General features: G+C 35.3%; 1 protein-coding gene across 1 annotated transcript; it reads left to right on the top strand.

The window, feature by feature from the left end:
- Positions 1 to 477: 477 nt before the first annotated feature.
- Positions 478 to 5,819, top strand: LOC104946034 (olfactory receptor 52E4-like; the record flags this gene model as incomplete). The annotated part of the gene is made up of 2 exons (XM_010771774.1): positions 478 to 1,109; positions 5,792 to 5,819. Coding segments are annotated over exons 1-2 (660 nt in total), but the record flags the coding sequence as incomplete, so codon positions are not given.
- Positions 5,820 to 7,309: the final 1,490 nt, after the last annotated feature.

Raw genomic sequence — 7,309 nt, 5'->3', positions numbered from 1 at the left:
AAGTTGCGTGGACATATAATTTGGTAAGTTATTGAATTTGCTAAAATATGACTTTTACAACATTATCTCTGTATGCATTTCTTGTGTTATTCATTCTCACATGTTCGGGCTAAATCGTTCATGTGTACATAGTTGTTATGCTACTAACAATAATGACATTATTAACAATGAAGGCTTTTTCATTTTCTAGGCAGGAAGAGCATCAAAATGAACATCCACGACAATACATCCAATTTTTTGGTGCTAGAACGCTTAAATATCTCCTCTGAATACGTCTTTCCTGCATTTCTTTTTGCAACTCTGAGCTACATGATCATACTTTTCTGCAACCTTCTTCTAATACTTACCATTGTACTGAGCAAATCTCTGCATCAGCCCATGTATCTAATATTGCTGAACCTTTCTATCAGCGATCTCATAGGATCCACAGCTTTCTTCCCTCTGGTCATTAAGGGCATACTCACTAACAACAGGACAATGCAATACTCGGCTTGTGTTGTCCAAGCTTTCTTTATCCACATCTATGCAATAGGTACAATTTTCAGTCTGACTGCAATGGCATATGATAGATATATTGCCATATGTTGCCCTTTGAAATACAAAACAGTTATGACGAATGCTCACATTATGGGAATAATCACATTAGTGTGGATGAGTTCACTAGTTTTGATAACTGTCCTTTTTGGTCTGCTTTTGCGTTTACCACACTGTCGATCTGTATTGCACAACCCCTACTGTGATAACCCCTCTCTTCTTACTCTGGTCTGTGCCGACACAACCATCAATAATATTTATGGGCTCTTTATAGTTGCTCTTACACAACTGTTGGCTAATGGGACAATTTTGTACACATATCTCCAGATCCTTGTTGCATGCTTCAGATCCAAGAGAGCCGACACAAAAGCCAGAGCTCTGCAGACCTGTGCTACACATTTGACAGTTTTCCTCCTTTTGGAGTGTCTTGGTCTTTTTACTATCATATCATACAGGATCAAAGGTTTTTCACCACATTTAAGGAGATTCATTGGAATGTCAACTTTAATTTTCCCTCCAACATTAAATCCAATTATCTATGGACTGAAAACCAAAGAAATTAGAGAAAAAGTAGTGTACTTTTTCAGGAATAAAATCTTTCCATCTTAGGCAGGCAGCAAGGTTCAACTTCTTTTTCATGTCTTGCAACCTTATAAATACGTTATTTGCTACTAATTCTTTTTTGTGACTGCAAAACCTAATTTGGCTTTATGTTCATGTAAGGTTTAATTTTCTGACAAAAGATAATTTAAATACCGTGGGCTAATTATTGTACATGATAATGTGAAACAATAAATGTCCCATTTGGAACGTATAATTAATTATTGCATTATTATTTTACTGTTAACAAAATGTAAATAACCTTTATGACCTTGTCATGTTTTCTGCTCCAGGACATTCCCCCCCAATACAATTTTTGTAAAATCACCAGGATTTGTTACTTGAGGAATACTGTGACACACCACTGCTGTTTTTGCATATAAACGTAATTGTAAAAGGCAAATCTGTAAATGAAGTGTCTCCGAGTTTGCTTGGACAATGTAAATACATGTTAATACTAATTTGTTTGATTTGTTAAACTGTAAATAATAAGGAGGTAAACTGAAGACAAGATTCTTTAGATTTTATTAAAATGTTAAGAAATGTCTAATTATCCCAGTCAAGCCTTCTCAATTTCTTGGAACACATGTATTCATGTTACTGTGTGTGTTCACAATACAAATACAGCAGAGGGCGCCATAAGTACACAAAACCGTAGCCATAGCTACTGTGTATTGGTTCAGCCCCGTGTGGATCTTTTACATTTTGTGTGATTTTGCTGCCCTCTTGTGTATTTAAAGGTCAGCATTTACTGCAGCACTCAACATATACATACAGTGGAGCTTTTAAGGAGCCAGGTATTTCATTGAAGACTATATTATGAGTTAACTTAAAATAGCAATAACTTATAAGAATTGGAAGATAATGTGTTCCAGAAATGACGTACTTTGTTACTCCAGATATAATTTGAACGACATAGATCGAAATCTTAATATTTTATATTCTAGCACATTGATCAAATATATATATATATAGGTTTGGATCAACTATCAATTACACTGACCATTATTTTAATAAAGATTGCTGCTTACTTTATAAACTTGTTTGTATTGTTGTCTTTATAAATTGTTTTTGTTAGCTTATCTTTTGTCACCCATGCTGCCATTTTCGTGGCTATACATGCAGTGTGTCTTCATGTACTTTTTTCTTTGTCTTGACAATATTTGTTGGTCACAAACCACTAAAGTACATTTTTCTACATAATTGGACAATTAAGCAGAAACTGAATATATTGTCCATTCAAATAATGCCTGCACGAGGCTGTAAATTAAATGATCAAATATGTCCAAATAATATACATTTATATTACAGCGTGACAATTGTAAAACATACTTGTTTCTGGTGATATTTTAGACTAAGGCTGTAGATTTTAGACATACAGCCTTAACTACAATTTTAACCCTCACCCTAAACAAAACTACATTGTGAGCATCCTTGATGTATTAATATTATACATCATAAAGACTACCTAATATGTTAGATCGCACATTCAACTTGTAAAAAGTAATTGCACATTGAAAAAAAATCTACGTTGTCCAAAGTTATCTGTTATAGAATTTTTTGAGGGTACCCGAAATCTGTTAATAAAATAAAAATAATTACTTTTGTTTTACTACCATTATATTGGGCTTTTCGTAGGCTGCTACTGTTTGTATGGATAGAAAAATGGAGAATGATTGATGACCGTTTCTGGGGAAGGGAATGAAAGTTAACAATAGGCGTTACAAAACATTGTAAGATAACCCTTTTTGTATTCTGAGGGACTTTGCTGTGCATCAGTTTCCAGTCCAAAGCAGGAAGAGTGCAAATGCAAGATAATGAACAGAAAGACAGATATAACTAAGAGATAGATATGAATCAAAGCTGAACCGAAAAAAGGAGCTGAAACCACCTCAGAGAGTAAGAAGTTAACTGGAATGAAGCCAAGTTACGTTTTCACAATCTTAAAATATTCTTTCTTTCCCAACAGAGTAGGAAATCTGTCCACTCCATGCAAATTGTGAACAATATTTTGTACATGATGTTTAAAAAATGTAAGAATATTATAAATGTAAGTTGCTACAATGACAAAAACATACTTTGTCTCCACACTGGGGTCAAATTTGATATTGTGCATTTCAATTTTATGACGAGGTCAGAAATATTCGACATACTGTAGTTCATTTACAACCTATAACAATTCATTTCAAACAAAACTGTTATCACTCATTATTTTAAAAGATGTACCGTAGCAAAATGTTCTGCATTGCCAGATTTAGTAACACTAAGACAAATACATTACTTGTAAGGGGCTCACCACCGCTAGAGCTGACTTTACGAAAGGCGCACCAAAGGCCTCCATAAAACAAATAGAAAACAGTGCCTTAAATTGTGTGGTAGTAATTTAGTTTATTTAAAATGTCACATGTAATTATCAGATTATAGAACAATTAAAATGCCTTTTTAGGATAAGGGATTCTTTGCTTTTGTTCTATGAATGCCTCTGTAGCTTGTCAGGAGACAGGATTTGAGATGTTGTGATGAATACTCAAAAGTAATATGGATAGTATGACCTGCTGCTGAGAGAAAAATAAAAACCACAATCAGAACAATGTGGTGAATTCAGATGATCACTTCTCTTTAAAACAGCCTTCACCACCAGAACAAGATAACACTTAAGCCGTATGACACTATTTAAACTAAAATGATATCTAGTCGTCATATTAGGATATAATTTTTTATATAACGCCCAGCCCTATCAGAGGGCAGGTAATATATTACATTACATTACATGTCACTTGTTAGATACTTTTATCCAAAGCGACTTACATACTCAATACTGTGGACAATCCCCATGGAGCAATTTTGGGGTGAAGTGTCTTGCCCAAGGACACAACGACATGCTGACTGCAGTGGGGTTTCAACCTGTGAACCCCTGATCCGAACACCTACACACAACCCACTGCGCCACATGCCTCCCCACACATAATTATGTGTCAACAAGACCATATTCAATAAAAGAAAATGGTGTATTTGAAGATTAAGAATAATCAAAATGACAATACTAGAGTCTAACTAAACATTGTTGTTTTAGTTGTTTCAAATGTCTTTGCTGTTTTATCTTTATACATTATCTGTAATATTTATACATAATGAATATAAGTTCTTGTGTATTTAATATTGCTTTTCTAGGTTAAGGGGTGGTGCTAAAAAGCTGTTTACTTGTTTTGTAATTCATGCACCTTGCGACACCAAACCACCTTAGCTTCCAATAATTTTCACCAGGATCTGATTGGTTTGCTTTGAGCTTGTCGTCACCCATCGGAGGGTCTCTTTCTTCTCCCGCTGAACTTTGTTACCAACATTGTGTCACGGTTACGAACGCGTGGTTACTGTTTCTTTCTTTAACTTCGCTCATTAGGTTAATGACTTCTTTGTTTATGAGGCGTTGATAGGAAAGATGTGTCACTCTCATACTCCGGTGGGGTGAGTCCTCTGCCCTCAGCTCTGGTAATGATCCTCAGAGGATTTGGTGACATAATGCAGTAAACAGCTACTGACTTGTTTGGCAACATTTACAACAGTGACAAACAAGTACACTTTTTTTAGAGTTGTTTGCCTCTGAGTTGCGTTTCCTTAACAAAGCTGTATGTATTGTAATGAACTTTTATCTAATTTAAGTCGATGTAGACGAATCACAGTAACTAAGTACATTTGGGTCATAGACTCCAAAAAAATTAATTGCTTTGATGCTAAACATAAAAAAACATAATTACAATTTGATATAAGATCAAAAATAAATAAACACACAGTTAATATTTTGCCATGACATGGAAATAAAGATATGTAAATCAGAAATATATTCAATCTCAAATCCATCTTAATAAATTATTATAAAGAGAGTTTGTGACTTGTGACGTTTGTGTAACTTTTGCTGCAGTGCTTTGACTTACTTTTCACTTGTGCATTTCGTTAAAATGTCAATTGATGATGATAGAAATGATGAATCCAGTTTATTAATATTTGTTCAATAGCTGTTCCTTCAATATTTTTTGCTACAATTAAAAGTTCAAATACACTGTCAGATGTGTGGTGTAATACATAATGTAAGACAAACTAGGCATTCATTATCATTTTAATATTTTTCGACAAAGATATTTATTCTGTATTTTATAAGGAAAAATATCACGATATGTATCAATATGTAAAACATAAACATGCATTACATAAACTGTGAGAAAGGCCCTTCAGGGACCGACTTGCATATGAATCTAATGTCAGCCCTGCAACCATAGCGTTGAATTAACTGTTTATTTCAATAATATTTCTTCTGTTTTTATTATTCAATCAAAAACTGCTGAAAGAACCTCCAAAATAATAATAATCAAAACGTTGGTCAGCTGCAATTCCAATATAGAAGTTAAAAGAATAAATGGGAACATATCAAGTTTTTTCCCACCTAAAATGCATATTATGTTCAAAATGTATTCTTGCTGTCCTTTATGCAATGAATTTAAGCATTATTGGTTGTTTAGAAAGACAACTCTAATTCAAAGACCTGGAAGAAGGATTCATTTAATTCACATTTAAATTAGAACCATTTTAAAATACTGCATTAAAAGTAAAAGTCCTGCATTGAAAATGTTGCCTATATAATGATATGTACAGTAAGTATTAGCAAAGTATACTTAAAGGGGACCTCTCATGCAAAATGCACTTTTGTACGTCTTTCATACATGGATATGTGTCCCCGGTGTGTCAGGGAACTCACCAAGTGTCCGAAAACACAACCCTCTCTCTTTTCCTCCATACCCAAATCTCTAAAAACGGGGCTGCAACGGAGCTGATACAGATTTGAATTTCTCTGACGTCAGAAAAGGGGTGCTCCACCTATATGGGCAACTCTCCACCTATCAGGGGAATGAGAGACCGCTCGAAAGCGCTGGAGATGCTGTAGTACATATGCCAGGCCTGTAAGTGGTGCTGTTGTCTCCCACAAAAGCAGCGAACACAGGGTTCGGTCCGGATTGATTTGCAGTTCGGTCCGGAACCGGACCTTGTTCCGGAGTTTGAGAAGCCCTGCTATACTGTATTATCTTAACGTTTTTTCTCAATTGCTGATGTATTTGTGTAGCATGTTCCTCCAAGTGAAGCTACTGTAGTTAGTATTACGATTAGGTTTAATAACCTTCTACAACAAATAATTGTGTTAAGTCTTCATCTTAAAGGTTCTACATTGTCAGATAAATGAAGTGTAAAAAAGTTGAAAGTTTCTATCACATTCTTTAGCCAGTATAGGTTTATGTGCTTTATCATAATTAAACATCTTCGTAAACACCTACAATGGCTTAGAACTTTGAAAAAAGAACACAAGTTCCAAGAGGGAGTTAATTAGCAACTTGTTTGTGTGTGTGTGTGTGTGTGTGTGTGTGTGTGTGTGTGTGTGTGTGTGTGTGTGTGTGTGTGTGTGTGTGTGTGTGTGTGTGTGTGTGTGTGTGTGTGTGCATGTGCGTCAAAGTGAGAGTGCAGGCCTCTCTTTGTACCTTAGACCTTCTCAAAACAGTCTTGTTTTCCGCTATGTTTCACATTTAGAATTATCTTCTGTCTTCTGTTTAACCAATACTTTCTTTATCTAATTTCCCAGGGAAAATGGAGGACACCGGACTAATGCTATACTTTGAATTTACAATTATTCTCTTATTTTTTGTAATTTTTCCATTCTGCGAATGTATGGAAAACTAACAAGTGCCAAAGTCGAAATTATTCCTAATTGTTCTTATCTTTTCCAGCCAAATTAAAAGTAAATTCACAAAAATAAAGCATGTTTTTTCAAACACCCTCCTCCCTCAGATTCCTATGCCCCAGAATCTGTTTTGCGTAGTACATGATCAAACAAAAAACAAGGTAGGCCTATATGACCATGTAAGGCTTCAAACATGATCACAAAAAAAATTAGTATCTGGAAGTGCTTTGTTTGTTTTTGAGCTACGGACAATTATGCTTGAGTTGCTAACCAGGTGAATGGGGTATTGCAGGCCTATTCAACTGGCGGTCCGCGGGCCAGATGCGGCCCAGAATCAACTCCCGAGTGGCCCATCCTCCCGTAGCCAAATTCCTACACTAGTACAGACCATGAACGCAACACTCCGCCTTGCATAGAAACCACCAAATCACAACGCAGCACGTTTTTTTGAAA

Source organism: Notothenia coriiceps, unplaced genomic scaffold (genome assembly GCF_000735185.1).
Source record: "Notothenia coriiceps isolate Sejong01 unplaced genomic scaffold, NC01 NC01_scaffold00010550, whole genome shotgun sequence".
NCBI classification, from domain to species: Eukaryota; Metazoa; Chordata; class Actinopteri; order Perciformes; family Nototheniidae; genus Notothenia; species Notothenia coriiceps.
Note: the sequence above shows the minus strand (reverse complement) of the source record. Positions and strands in the feature narration are given on the sequence as shown.